At 39.2% G+C, this 14,038-nt stretch overlaps 1 protein-coding gene across 1 annotated transcript in view; it reads left to right on the top strand.

Annotated features, from left to right (window-relative positions):
• Positions 1-13,798, top strand: part of tmem165 (transmembrane protein 165) — a 31,967-nt gene extending 18,169 nt beyond the window's left edge. The window contains exons 3-6 of the mRNA XM_060824128.1: positions 2,645-2,820; positions 8,670-8,852; positions 9,834-9,939; positions 10,223-13,798. Of these exons, the coding sequence (XP_060680111.1) occupies positions 2,645-2,820; positions 8,670-8,852; positions 9,834-9,939; positions 10,223-10,299 (542 nt within the window). The 3' untranslated portion in view covers positions 10,300-13,798. The remainder of the gene's footprint in view (positions 1-2,644; positions 2,821-8,669; positions 8,853-9,833; positions 9,940-10,222) is intronic.
• The last annotated feature ends 240 nt before the right edge of the window (positions 13,799-14,038 follow it).

Below are 14,038 nucleotides of genomic sequence, written 5' to 3'. Positions count from 1 at the left end.
AATTTTGATGTTTTAAAACACTTCACAGAAGAGGAAGTTTGGGAGGTCTTAAAGAATATAATGGTGGATAAATCTCCAAGGCCTGATCTAATGTATCCCAGAATGTTGTGGGAAGTAAGGGAAGAAATTGTGAGATCCCTTGCAGAAATACTTGCATTATCTATTACTATGGGTAAGGAGGATAGCTAATGTTATACCTTTGTTTAAATAAGATTGTAAGGAGAAACTAGGGAACAACAGACCTGTGAGTCAGACTTTAGTCATGGGTAAAATGTTGGAGATGATTATAAAAGATAGGATTTATGGGCATTTATAGAGGTAAAAATTGATTAGGGATAGTCATCATGGTTTTTTTTTGTGAGGAAGATGGTGTCTCACAAACTTGATTGAGTTTTTTCAGGAAGTTACCAAAAAGATTGAGGGCAGTGCAGTAGACATTTATGTGGATTTTAGTAATGCTTTTGACAAGGTTCCACATTGTAATTATTAAATGCAGGTCACATGAGATTCAGGGTGAGCTTGCCAGTTGGATATTTAATTGGCTTAATGGCAGAAGATAGTATTGGTGGGGGTTTGCTTTTTGGACTGGAGGCTGTGACCAGTGGTGTTCCACAGGGCTCAGTTCTGGGTCCTCTTTTGTCATTTATATAAATGATTTGAATGAGACATCCCTGGATACTATGTGTAATTTAGCATGGTCAATCCATCTAAAGTGCACATCTTTGGACTATCGCAAGTATTGTCTGGCCAGTCTTGCTCTACGGTGTTTGTGGTTTATGCTGTGTGACATCTGCAGTCTGCTTCGTTATAAAACAGTTACTACACTTCAAAAACACTTCCTTGACTATAAAACATTGAAATATCTGGTGGTTAGGAAAAGTGCTATAGAAATGAAAGTCTTTTATTTTCCTTTTTGCACCACTTATCCTCCATGTTGCTTGTGATAGAGTTCATCATATCATGTGACTGTTAAATTCTGCTGTTCCTAACCTGATAAAACAGCTGTATTGTAAACTGTTCTGAATGTATTTCTGCAAGGGATCTCACAATTTCTTCCCTTACTTCCCACAACATTCTGGGATACATTAGATCAGGCCTTGGAGATTTATCCACCATTATATTCTTTAAGACCTCCCAAACTTCCTCTTCTGTGAAGTGTTTTAAAACATCAAAATTTATTTCTCTGCTTTCTCTAGACTCTGTTTCTGTCTCCCCAGTCAATTTTGGTGAAATATTCATTTAGTATTGCTCCCATTTCCTGCGGTTCAACACAAAGACAACCTCCTTAGACTGCAAGAAGGTCTTACCCTCTCTCTAGTTCTTAAACATAGTGTCATGGAATCTTTTCCATCCACCAGTCTCTAGATTCTGGGCCCATGAAGGGAATTGAGGGATGTGCTCGGAAAGTAGAATAGAGAAGCTCAGCCATGGTTTTGTTACTCAGAGGGGCTTATTCCTTTTAATTTATGCTTGGAGAAAAATTTCTGCCAGGACCTGTTTTAATCTGTTACCTCTGAATTGATACATTTAAAGGGCTAGACATGCATCAGATCATGTTCAGCTAGCACACTTTCCGTTCTGTACAGCTTCAACTCCCCACACGTTGATGGTTGTGTTCTTGTGCACCCTGCATTGTAGAGAAATCGTCCTTTAGAAATAGCACTTAGTGTAGGTGATGTTACAGGTTAAAAACCATGACTGCAGATGCTGGAAACCAGATTCTGGATTAATGGTGCTGGAAAAGCACAGCAGTACAAACAGCATCCGAGGAGCAGTAAAATCAACGTTTCGGGCAAAAGCCCTTCATCAGGAATACAGGCAGAGTGCCTGGAGGATGGAGAGATAAATGAGAAGAGGGTGGGGGTGGGGAGAATGTAGCATAGAGTACAAGAGGTGAGTCGGGGAAGGGATGAAGGTGATAGGTCAGGGAGGAGGGTGCAGTGGATAGGTGGCGAGTCTGTTTCAGGACATGGTTGAAGAGCTTCAGGGCAGAGGAAATGACCTGGGAGTTGCAGTGGGAGAGGGACTCCCTGAGATTCTTGTAGAGAGAGGAGGAAAACTTCTTCAAGGCAGGCATCCTTGCAAGAGGATTCGCAATAGGGTTAAAATCAACTAGGCAAGCATGTTATAGCCGACACACATTTAAAAAATTTGCACGTTAGGAACAATGTCGCCAGTTTGTCAATTGTGTTACAGCTAATTTGTGTTAATGAAATGCACATTATAGCAGAATGATGTACTTTGTTTGTTAACAATCACAAATAAAATTCCCATCATGACAGAACTATTGGAAGGATATAAAACCACACCCAGTGTCTTAATTAAAACTGACCTGAATAAATCAGTGTATCTGTGACTGAAAGATCCAAAGTTTAGACAGATTTGAGAGACAAATTACAATCTTGCTGTAATTGAATGGCAGGGTAGCCGTGATGAGCAGAGTGGCCTACTTCTGCTGTGTCTTATTGTTTAAAGTTATGTTTCTGAAGTAGCTCTAAAGAGTTGTTAATTTTGAAATTTTAATTGGTCTATCTTCAGATGTAACTCCATAATCTTCATGTTGACTGGAGGGAGTGGGCAGCAGAAATAAGATGACACTAATTTGAAATAGCACCGTGGTCTTATGTTTTATTCTATTTTTCAGTTCTGTTTGGCTATGCGACTACAATAATTCCCCGGAAATATACATATTATGTATCAACGGCACTTTTTGCAATATTTGGTTTCCGGATGCTTTGGGAAGGCTTGAAGATGAGTCCTGATGAAGGTCAGGAGGAACTGGAAGAAGTACAGGCAGAAATCAAAAAAAAGGATGAAGCTGTATGTATGATTATTGCTAAACAGCAATACGCATTTTCAAACTATTCGATTGTAACTTTGATTCTCAATTTGATTTGGTTCTTAACAGGTTTCCTTGGCCAGAATTTGAAAGGTGTTGCAAAAGCACTGAAGGTGCTGAAAATCTAAAATATTAACAGAAACAGAAATGCTTAGCAGGTCAAGCAGCATTTGTGGAAAGAGAAACAGTTAGTTATGGTAAAAGGTATTAACTATGTTTTGTTCTCTATAGATCTGGCCTGACCTGCTGAGAAAAGTACCAATGGTTTTTATAATTATCTGCAGATGATTTTGATTAGAATTAAATTCCCTGCAGTGTGCAAACAGGACCTTTGGCCCAACAAGTCCACACCGTCCCTCCGAAGAGCAACCCATCCAGACCCATTCCCCTAACTAATGCACCTAAAACTATGGGCAATTCACCTAATCTGCACATCTTTGGACTGTGGGAAGAAACCGGAGCACCCAGAGGAAACCCACGCAGATGCTGGGAGAATGTGCAAACTCCACACAGGCAGTTACCCAAGGCGGGAATTGAACCCGAGTCCCTGGCGCTGTGAGGCAGCAGTGCTAACCACTGAGCCACCAGGCCACCCCTTCTACTTACGGATATATTTAATTGGTATAGTGAAAGATCACTGGTTTGGATCCTGTTATGAAAGAGTTCTGTTTTTTTTTATAGAAGAAATGGGCCTATACCCTCTGGAATTTAGAAAATGGAGGGGTTTTGAAAAGTACACATTTCTGAAGGGACTTGACAGGGTAAATACTGAAACTAATTGTTTCCCCTGGTTTTGTAGAACGTGTAGATACAGTCTTAGGATAACAGACTGATTGATTGTTTAGGACTGTGATGAAGAGAAATTTGTGCACTCAGAGTTGTGAATCTTTGGAATTCTCTATACTACAGGATTGGGGATTCTAAACTGTTGAAAATATTCAAGGCTGAGTTTGCTAGATTTTTGATTTCTCAGTGGCTGTGGGGATATGGAAATAGGATAGTAAAGTGGACTTGAGGTAGAAAGTCATCCTTGCTGAGTTGGCACAGTAGGTACGAAGAACAAATTTCTTATGCTCTTATAAGATATCAGCATTTGATAGTTTTCCATATCCAAAAATTTCTTATTTTAAGCATTAATAGATCTGACTGCTTGGACTGAATTGGCTAACATGACTACATAATGGATCCTCCGCTCCATTGCAGAAAGGACTTCCCATTTTAAATGGGACGGTTTTTTTTAATGGGAGCACTTCGAGCAGGTTGTCTGCCTCACAAACTGAGAATAGATTGAGATTCTTATTCAAGGCTTGCAATTATACCAGTGTTTCCAAATCAGTGGTTGCAGAACCAAGTGAGGATTGTTTTGTTCAAATATCTGAAAAAACAATAGTGACAAATATGGTTGTGAGCAAATCAGGAAAAGACATTTACACATGTTAGAGGACATGGTAATAAGGATTGGGGTGGTTATTAAATTAAAAAAGTTAAGAATTTATGTTTATATACCACATAAGATATAGGAGCAGCCCATTGAATTTGCTCTGCCATCTGATCATGGATGATGTGTTTCTCAACTCAACTCTCCTGCCTCTCCCTGTAACCATTGATCACCTTTAATGTAGAACCTATCTAACACTGTTTTAAATGCCCTTAATGACTTGGTCTCCACAGCCCTCTGTGGCAATGAATTTCACAGATTCATTACCTTCTGGTTGAAGGAACTCTTCCTCATCACAATTCTAAAGGGTCATCACTTCACTGAGGCTGTGACCCTGGATCCTAATCTCTCCTACTCGTGGAAACATCATCTCCATGTCCATTTAATTAAGGTTTCTTGATATTCTGTAAATTTCAATCAGCTTCCTCCTTCATCCTTCTAAATTCCATAGAGTACAGACCCAGAGTTCTCAACAGTTCCTAATGAAAAGCTGCTCACTCCCAGGATCATTCTTGTAAACCTCCTCTGGAGCCCCTCCAATGATGCACATCTTTCCTTGGATATGGAGGCCAAAAGTGCTCACAATATTTCAAATGTGATCCTTGTACAGCCTCAGCAGTTCTGCTCTTGTGTTCTATCTCTCTTGAAATGAATGCTAGCATTGCACTTGCCTTCGTAACTGCCTAGTCAATCTGTATGTCAACCTTAAGAGAATATTGAACAAGGACTCCAAAGTCTTTCCCTGTTTAGAAGATAGTCTATGCCTCTATTCTTCCTACTAAAGTGCGTACCCTCACTCTTTCCCACATTGCATTCCATCTGCCAATTCTTTGGCCACTCACCTATTCCATCCAAGTCCTTCTGCTTCAATACTGCCTGTCCCTCCACGTATCTTGGTATGATCTATAAAGTTAGCAAGTTTCATTCCTTCATGCAGATCGTTAATGTATAATGTAGAACTTCACTAGTCACTGGCTGCCCCCAAAGGCTTTCTATAGGTATGTCAGGAATAAAAGGATGACTAGGGTAGGAATAGGTCCAGTCAAGGAAAGTAGTGGGAAGTTGCGTGTGGAGGCTGAAGAAATTGGGGAGACACTGAATGAATGCTTTTCGTCAGTATTCACTCAGGAACAGGACCTTGTTGCCGATGTGAGTATTGAGTCACAATTAATTAGAATGGATGGCTTTGAGGTATGTAGGGAAGAGGTGTTGGAAATTCTGGAAAGGGTGAAAATAAATAAGTCCCCTGGGGCTGATGGCATTTATCCTAGGATTCTCTGGGAAGCAAGGGAGGAGATTGCAGAGCCATTGGCCGTGATTTTTATGTCCTTGTCTACAGGAATAGTGCCAGAAGACTGGAGGATAGCAAATGTGGTTCCCTTGTTCAAGAAGGGGAGTAGGGATAACCCTAGTAACTATAGGCCGGTGAGTCTCACTCCTGTTGTGGGCAAAGTCTTAGAATTGTAAGGGACAGGATTTATGAACATCTGGATAGGAATAACGTGATCAAGGATAGTCAGCATGGTTTTGTGAAGGGCAGGTCGTGCCTCACAAACCTGATTGAATTCTTTGAGAAGGTGACCAAGGAAGTGGATGAGGGTAAAGCGGTAGATGTGGTGTGAATGGATTTTAGCAAGGCGTTTGATAAGGTTCCCAATGGTAGGCTACTGCAAAAAATACGGAGGTATGGCATTGAGGGTGCATTAGAGGTTTGGATTAGGAATTGGCTGGCTGGAAGAAGACAGAGGGTAGTAGTTGATGGTAAAAGTTCATCTTGGAGTGTAGTTACTAGCGGTGTTCCGCAAGGATCTGTTTTGGGACCATTGCTGTTTGTCATTTTTATAAATGATCTGGAGGAGGGGCTAGAAGGTTGGGTGAGCAAGTTTGCGGATGATACGAAAGTCGGTGGAGTTGTTGACAGTGAGGAAGGATGTGGCAGGTTACAGCGGGTTATAGATAAGCTGCAGAGCTGGGCAGAAAGGTGGTAAATGGAGTTCAATGTAGGTGTGAAGTGATTCACTTTGGTAAGAGTAACAAGAAGATGGAGTATGGGCTAATGGTCGGATACTTGGTAGTGTGAATGAGCAGAGGGATCTTGGTGTCCATGTACACGGATCTCTGAAAGTTGCCACCCAGGTGAATAGTGCTGTGAAGAAAGCATATGGCGTACTGGCATTTATTGGTAGAGGAATTGAGTTCCGGAGTCCTGAGGTCATGTTGCAGTTGTATAAGACAGTGATGCGGCCGCATCTGGAGTATTGTGTGCAGTTTTGGTTGCCATACTATTGGAATGATGTGGAGGCACTGGAACGGGTGCAGAGGAGGTGTACCAGGATGCTGCCTGGTATGGTAGGAAGATCGTATGAGGAAAGGCTGAGGCACTTGGGCTGTTTTCATTGGAGAAAAGAAGGTTTAGGGGTGACTTGATAGAGGTGTACAAGATGATTAGGGGTTTAGATAGGGTTGACAATGAGAACCTTTTTCCATGTGTGGAGTTAGCTATTACGAGGGGACATAGCTTTAAATTAAGGGGAGGTAGGTATAGGACAGATGTTAGGGGTAGATTCTTTACTCAGCGAGTCGTGAGTTCATGGAATGCCCTGCCTGTAACAGTGGTGGACTCTCCCTCTTTATGGGAATTTAAACGGGCATTGGATAGGCATATGGAGGATAGTGGGCTAGTGTAGGTTAGGTGGGCTTGGGTCGGTGCAACATCAAGGGCCAAAGGGCCTGTACTGCACTGTATTTTTGACAATAATCCCTTAATCCCACTCTCTGCCAGTCAGCCAGTCCTTTTATCTGTGCCCGTACCTTGCCCTTAATACCATGCACTGTTATCTTATTTAGCAGCCTCCTGTGCAGCACCTTGTCAAAGGCATTTTGGAAATCCAAATAGATCACGTCCACTGTCTTTCCTTTGTCAATTGTGCGTATTAACCTCCTCAAAGAATTCTAAAATTACCTCCCTTTGATGAAACCGTGCTGACTCTCACCTGTTTTATCATGCACTTCCAAATTCTCTGCAATCTCATTCTTAATAATGGACTCTTAAAATCTTATGAGCAACTGAGTTCAGGCGAACTGGGCTATAGCTTCCTGTCTTCTACCTCTGTCCCTGACTCCCATGATTTCTGAAATATGCCAATGTCTCTACAATCTCCTCAGCTATCTACTTCGGAGCTATGGGGTATAGTCTGTCCAGTCAGGGTGATTTATTCAGACCTTTCAGCTTCCTGACCACCTGTCTATTAATGGCCACTATACTCACCTTTGCCTCTGACTGTTAAAGTTCTGGTAAGCTGCAGGGTCTTTCAAAGCAAAATAGAAATGATTATAAGGCAACATTTGACACCAAGCCAGATTAACGGTTGGGGAAGATGAAAAACTAGAATACTTGGCTACAGGAGTACGTTTTCAGGAGTGAATTAAAGGAAGAAAAACAGGGTCAGGGAGGAATTTTAGAACACCAGGTCCTGGTCAGCAGTAACAGAGCATTCAGTCACGCAACAGAGAGATTTATTTTAAATGAAATGCTAAAGTGATTACTCCTGAATGTTACCATCCAGCTGATTATAAAATGTAATTGTTTAATAGTCAATAAACAGACCTCCATCTTCAATGACAGTAGTTGTGTTGTGATGGGCATTCGGCTACGCCCAGTGTTGCATGGTGTGACTCCGAAACTCCTGAGGTAACTTTTGCAGCCCAAGAAGGTGCAGGATTTGTTCTTTTCTCTGAACCCTCCTCTTGTCCAACAGAGAAGCCTGTTGGTTCTGTTTGCTTCTTCCCATGCCTCCACCAACACATCCCCAATAAAGCAGCCAGCCTTGAGAGATCATGGTCATCAGTGACTAACCCAGCCTACTGGGAAACAATGTTGACCATCTTCACATCTCATTCACACGGCTTAATGGTGCTAGAATAAAGCAGGCATTTGGTGAGAGAAATCTGGCTGGAAATATTCCCTTTGCTGTTTCTATTCAACTATTCTCTGAGGTGTCCTAAATACACAAAATCTAAACATAGTGTGAGAAGAAATTGCATGTGACACCAGAATGTTTTTTCTCCTGCTGTATTTGTTTAATAATGAGCACAATAATTGAAATAGCAAAGATTAACTAACAAAAACAGAAATTCCTGGCAAAACTCAGCAGATCTGGCAGCATCTGTTGAGAGAAAGCAGCATTAATATTTTGGGTCAATGACTTTCCAGAACAGGTTAACTAATGTCTGCTTTAATTCATCAGAAGCAGCCCAAGAAGTGATATTTTGGACCTGGTTGATACCTCATATTTGGGGATTTATTTGGTCCACTTATTTGCTGATACAGTGAGAGACATTGAAATTATTCCTATATCAAATTGTTTTTAAAACCTATTCTCTATATTTTAGTTTCAGCGATCAAAAACTGCAAATGGTCCACAGGATATTGAATCGGGATCATCAACACACCTGTCACAAAAGAGGCGAATGCCTTGTATTTCTCCAATTTTCATTCAGGCATTTACCCTTACGTTTTTGGCAGAATGGGGAGATCGCTCACAACTAACTACTATTGTATTAGCTGCTAGGGAGGTGAGTTATTCAATTTTTCATTTGAGCCTGACAGGTTCATTTTTCTAGGTTGTGTATTTTTCTTTTGGTACATGGAGAATGGATTGGTGGTATTTTTACTTTTAGAAGATGAAGGATGACTACACTATAACACCACTTTTCTGACCCTTTTGAGTACAAGTTTGAGGCTCTCTTGAAGTTTATAGTTTTTAGATTTTAGTTTTAACATGAAATTGTGTATTCGTTTGCTTCATTTTATTTATTCATGGGTTCTGGGTGTTGCTGCCATGATCAGCATTTGACGTCCATTTCTAATTGACATTGACAATGTGCTGGTGAGGTACGAGCTTGCACTGGTCCTGTCTATATGGGCACCTCCACAGTGTTAGGTCAGGAGTTACAGGAGGTAGCAAGTGATTATATCTTCATGGATCGTGAGGTGTGAGAGTTGGGACCAGTGATGTTGCCATTTTCTATTGATCCTGTCTGTCTTGGTGGTATTGATTGTGGTTTGTAAAGTTTTTTGTAATACAAGCAAGTTTTGAAAAGGAATCCCGTTGACTCCAAATTTGCTGAAATGTGGCAAAACCAAGAAAATAGCTACAATTGAATATTTTCACTAAATATGCTTGAAGTTTCCCACATCCTGGTTCAAAGCAAAACAAAATCTGTTTTAACTTAGACTAGAGGAGGCATTGTAGATATTATCTTTCTTTGCTTTTGAATGTTTTTATAACAGCTGTAGAATAAGTGAGCAGGTTCAACCAGAAATGCTTACTATGTTAATTTAGCAGACTAACATGAGAATTCAGAGAATTTGTATATTGACATTCTAATAAATGATACTTGATGAGCTATAACCCGCAGAGCTATAGACCAAGTGCAGGAAGATGGGCTTAGGGTTGGTGGCTGCTCATCATCCTCAAAGAGCCTAACAGCAAATTCCTGCATTGTAAAGTGTTCTGCAATTCTTTGATCTGATGGTGCACTGTTTTCCTCTAGGATCCTTTTGGCGTTGCGGTGGGTGGAACATTAGGGCACTGCCTTTGTACTGGATTGGCAGTTATTGGTGGAAGAATGGTTGCCCAGAAAATCTCAGTTAGAACAGGTGAGAATCAAAATTGGTTTCTTCGAATCTATTTAGCAATTTTATCTGTTAATGAAGGTTCATGATGTGTGCTCTTGTTTTGGAGCTACTAAAATTTGGAAATGATCTAGATTTTGATCAAATGAAGGTTGTGTGATAGATGGTAATAGCTTATGAGGGGCTTGTCCTAATTTTCATGTGGTAGATGAAAATTAATTTGTAAGTTTTGTAGATTGTATAATGCCGAGGAAATCTAGATTTATTCATGACATAAACATAACATTTGGTTTAATTCTCTTTTTAGTGACCCTCATTGGTGGAATAGTTTTCCTGGCATTTGCACTGTCTACCTTGTTCATCAGTCCAGACAGCGGGTTCTAACAAGAAGGTTTTCAGGAGTGCTGACCAGTATCATCCATTTCCAGACATGAATTCTGATATTTATCAATGTACAGTGTAACTGCAGAGGACCTGTGCCTCTTGTATAGTTTACGTCTTTTAGATTCTGAAGGCAAGTCTTGAATTGTTCAACCCAAATGACCTCACTCTGTATGTTTCAGTTTCTGTATAATTATTTCAATATGTAGGTGCCTCACCAGATAAAATATATAAATGATTTTTAAAATGTTGGAGCTTTGGACACTCTGACACAAAAGAAATCCTTTCTTTACAGTGGTTTTCTGCAGTAAAGTAAACCATATTGCAGTACAATCTTTTCTTTTCAAAAAAAAACTCAACTACTCTGTTTGGAGGACTCCCTTTGTCTCAATTTGTCCATTTTTCTTCATGTAAAAAAAAGTAGTTAAAAACATTCTGTGATGCTGATTCTGTCCAAAAACTGGGCCTCCATTACATTAATTGTAGGGATTATTGTATTCTCGATTGCAAATGTTATTTTTTTAAGGAAACTTGTATAACTGCTGATGCCTTGCCAATAAGTAAATACTATTGGGTCAGGTTTAAAAGGGCATTTTAATGCCTTGGTGACATTAACTTGTAATTATTAGAATTGTTTTAGAATTCGGATAACTAGGTTTGTGAGAAGATTGTTATTCGTAATCATTTAAATTGCACTTGTGATGATTATGCAAATTAATGCTCTTCTGTTGTCAATGCTGAGCTGCAGATCTGGCAACCTCAGTTGAGAGAAAAACAGTTAATACTTTAAGTGCTGTGACCCTTCTTCAGAACTTTGAACAACGAAGAGTCACTGGATTCCAAACGTGAACTCTGCTTTTCCTTTAACATATGCTGCCAGACCTTCTGAATTTCTCTGCTCTGTTTTTGCTATTGCATAGCATTGTTCTGCGATTAATTCATCAAATTCTGCCAAATAGCAAATTCCTATCATCATCTGATCTATTTGAAAGCAGAGATGGCTTGAAAATGAGGATGTGTAATTAATGAATATAAATTGCATAATTACTCCATAGTTATTACCTGATTTTAAGTAAAAACTTGATAGCATTGCAGTTGTGTAAAAAAAAAAGTACTATTAAATTATCTTTAGTTTACAAGACACAATTACATGAATGCTAATGTCAGGCATGCAGTTTAACATCTGTCAAAATGTACAGCATACTTTTAAAAATGCATATCCTGGATCAGTCTCCATTTTATACTCCCCTTGCTATCTTTTGAGTTTATTTTTAATTTTGCATTAAGGACTTTAACTGTTTCAGAAATGTAAATAGTGTAAACAGTCTCAATGCAATATGCTCTATACTGGCAAGACATTTTGAAATAATTAAGATTGGAACTGAAAGCTAGGATTACTTTTCTCTTGGATTTAACTTCCTAGATATGCACTTGCATGTGGAAATATTTCAACGAAAACAGAGTTTTATACTGGAAATAATTATTTCTATAATGTGAACATTTTCAGTTTTGCATAAGAAAAATGCCTTAATGCACAGGGATTGGTAAAGTGGAACAGTGTTTACTTTGGACTGATGTAAAGTTCATTGGCTATATTATATGAAAGGACTATTTGTACAAATGCTGTTTTTTTGTACCACTGGCCCACAGAAAAATGCAAACCCACAGAGAAGAAATCCTTATTTGGCAGCTAATGCTGTGGTCCATGAGGGAATTGGTACTACGGAAATTGGAAAGGGAAAATTTTAACACCAGCATCTTAATACATTACAGTTTCAAGGAATACATGTCAGAGGATTGGTGCTAGTGTTACAATAATAATCAAAAATCTAATGATTTAATTATCTATCCTATTGTTTTATGTTCTAGTGGTGGCCCTACATTTTTAGAATTCGATTCAGTGCTGAGATCAATAATTTTACTCATTGTAGAGTCATTTTGAACAACTTTACTTTTTAAAACATCCACTATGGTACTTAACTCTGCAGCAAGTGAATAATGTTTGATAAATACTGGAACTTGAATTTCCAGTTCTGTTTTGTGGAGTTAATGCAGTGAATGTCAAATAGCGTTTTGACAAGCGGTGCTTGGCACAAACAGGTTCTCATCTAATTTATCTTTATCCATACAGAGTAATTCTGAGCTTTTGCAATCAATGAAATTTGAACATTTAGTTTTGTCACTTGGGGGTCCTCCTCAGGCCTTGATGTGTTCTACCATTAACAGACTCTGTCCAAGTCCTAGCAGAGTCTTCCTAAAATGACTTGCAAGCAAAATCTCATACAAAAATTATGCATCTGATGAAAATGATATAATCATGTTTACTATTGATTTAAGTTCTGGTGGTGCAAACATACTTGTAACTTTAGATGCAGTGCTTTCTTTAGTTTCAACTATGGTCCTAAATGTCTTAATTTTTGAACTCCCAACATTCTGCTAAGTTATACAAATTAGTTGGTTCACAGAAGTGAAAGTAAGTACTTCATTGCACTGTTGGATTAGTTTATACAATCTGTATGCTGAAATGTTTTTGTGAACGCTAGTTTGCAAAATTGTGCAGAACATTTTCTTGGTAAAACATAAAATTATAAGAAACCAAGACTTGATTGTACAGATTAGATTTGTACATATTGCTATTATCAGTGGCTGTACTTTTATTTAAAGTATAAAAGGAAAATCTTCAAGGTCACTTTTTTTTATTTCGAAAAGTCATTGCATATTATTTCAGCTGTTCTTCTCGCTCCTCCTCTTACCCCTCCCCAATCGTTGTGTTTTGAAACAATGTATATGCAATTTGGGTGCAGATTTACTTTTATTTTTAGCACCATGAATTAAATCTGGGAGGTACAGTTCATAGTGGGCTCACATCTTGTGCAATTCGTAAGGAAATAAAAAAGTTTTACATCACAGAGCTTTTAAGATTTTTTTTATACATCACTAGTAATAAGCCATAAATTATGGTGCATTTGACACAATGCAGCAAAATCTTTTTTTTAAATTTTCAGTACCTCAAAAGAGCTAAATCTGATGTAGCACAGTGGTTAGCACTGCTGCCTTACTGCACCAGAGACCCGGGTTCGATTCCCATTTGCACATTCTCCCCATGTCTAAGTGGGTTTCCTCCCACAGTCCAAAAAAAAAATGTGCAGGTAGGTGAATTGGCCATGCTAAATTGCCCGTAGTGTTAGGTGAAGGGGTAAATGTAGGGGAATGGGTCTGGGTGGGTTGCTCTTTGGAGGGTCAGTGTGGACTTGTTGGGCCGAAGGACCTGTTTCCACACCATTCTATGGTTAAATGATGAGATGTAACTTTGGGGAAAGATATTCTGAATTTAATCTTTTTAGTCTCCCATGTAAGCGTTCACTTGAACAGCAGCTTGATAGTAAAAAAGCACAAGTATGAATGGATTTATTGTTACATATATCTGGAAGATAGTAAAAAGTGTTTTGTTTCCACAATCCAGCATCATTGAGCTATAAAAATAAATTAATTAAATAAGCGATCATCATTTGTTCAAACTCAAGTATGACTCCATGGCTTCTCAAGGTTATTGTAGCTGTCCCATTCCTTAAGGAGTTCTGCTCCAGCAACAGCAATATCGATGCCCCAACTCTGCTGCTGTCTGACACAGAGTTGAAGGTTCTGAGCCTACTGTCATCCGGCATCTCCACTGGCACCTCCACCAAGAATCTAGACTCCAGGCCTGCTAACATTGATCTGACCACTCCTGCCTCCAAGATGA

Source organism: Hemiscyllium ocellatum, chromosome 1 (assembly GCF_020745735.1).
Source record: "Hemiscyllium ocellatum isolate sHemOce1 chromosome 1, sHemOce1.pat.X.cur, whole genome shotgun sequence".
NCBI classification, from domain to species: Eukaryota; Metazoa; Chordata; class Chondrichthyes; order Orectolobiformes; family Hemiscylliidae; genus Hemiscyllium; species Hemiscyllium ocellatum.
This window is presented reverse-complemented; position numbering and strand designations above follow the sequence as displayed.